Genomic DNA, 1,205 nt, shown 5'->3' on the forward strand with positions numbered 1-1,205 from the left:
ATGCGTCTGGCCATCTAGGGGCTGCGTATGCTGCTGTGATGACTCAAACTGCTGCTGCTGCTGCTGCTGCTGTTGCTGCTGTTGCTCCTGTTGCTCCTGTTGGAACTGCTGAGGCTGTTGCTGCGGCGACTGTTGAAATTCCTGCAGATGCTGCATCAGTTGCTGCTGCTGTCCGGGTTGCTGCTGCTGCTGCGCCGACTGGTCCTGCTCCTGTTGTATTTGCTGCTGCTTCTGCGGCTGTTGTTCTTGCTGTTGCTGCTGTCCCTGTTGCTGCTGCTGCTGCTGCTGGTGCTGCTGTTGCTGCTGCTGCTGCTGCTCTTCCTCCTCCTCAGTGTGCCGTTGCCTGGCATTCGGCACTTCATGCGAAGCCGCTGCAACTAGCGGCCGCTGCTGGGGCCAGTCTCCTGTCGGGAGAAGCTGGTGCTGCTGCTGCTGTTGCTGCTGCTGCTGTTTCTGCTGCTGCTGCTGCTGCGCCTGGCGAGCAGTTTGTTGCAGCTGACCGAACAGCTCGAGCGCCTCAATTTCCGCCCGGCTGTTTTTCAGGGCCTCCTGAAGCAGCCTATTCTCCGTCTGAAGCTGCAGCAGGGCTTCCCCGTCTGCTGTTGCAGTCTGCTGCTGCTGCTGCTGCTGCTTCTGTTTCTGTTGCTGCTGCTGCTGCTGCTGCATCTCCGGCTCGTTCGTGAGGGTTTTGGTGGCGTCTGTGCTGAAGGTGGAGGAGTCGTTGACTGCTGCAGAGTTCAGCAGAATGCTGCCAGAGGCATCGACGTGGTTGCTGCTGTCTGAAGGGATTTCTGGCTGAGGCTTCTGTGCTGCTGCTGTGGATAGAATAGGACGGGCCTCTATTGCTGCTGCTGCTGATGCTGCTGCTGCTGCTGCTGCTCTTGGTGCATGCGCAGCTTCCTCCGCTGCTTTCTGCTTTGGGCGGCTCAGCGATCGCTGCAACTCTTCTAAACGAACAAAAGCAGCGCGTGAGGGCAAAGGAGATGCTGAAGACGCAGTCCCCAGGGAAGATGTCACAGGAGCCGAGCGACGGGTGTACGAGTCACACGGCGTGCTGCTGCTGCTGCTGCTGCTGCTGTTGTTGCTGCTGCTGCTCAGCAGGCCAGGGGAGTCCAGTAGGGAGTTGAAAGATCCTGCAGAGAAAGATGGCAACGTGAAGGGGTGTTTACACCGCCCAACGCGAAGCCGCCACGCCCACAAGGCAG

The 1,205-nt window shown here is 59.3% G+C and overlaps 1 protein-coding gene across 1 annotated transcript in view; it reads right to left on the reverse strand.

Annotated features, from left to right (window-relative positions):
• Window positions 1-14: 14 nt before the first annotated feature.
• Window positions 15-1,205, reverse strand: part of EMH_0072080 (uncharacterized protein) — a gene marked incomplete at both ends in the record, with an annotated part of 2,882 nt that continues 1,691 nt past the window's right edge. Inside the window, 2 exons of the mRNA XM_013499169.1 lie at window positions 15-141; window positions 200-1,203. Of these exons, the coding sequence (XP_013354623.1) occupies window positions 15-141; window positions 200-1,203 (1,131 nt within the window). The remainder of the gene's footprint in view (window positions 142-199; window positions 1,204-1,205) is intronic.

Source organism: Eimeria mitis, genomic scaffold (genome assembly GCF_000499745.2).
Source record: "Eimeria mitis Houghton genomic scaffold, Emh_scaff4059, whole genome shotgun sequence".
NCBI lineage: Eukaryota > Apicomplexa > Conoidasida > Eucoccidiorida > Eimeriidae > Eimeria > Eimeria mitis.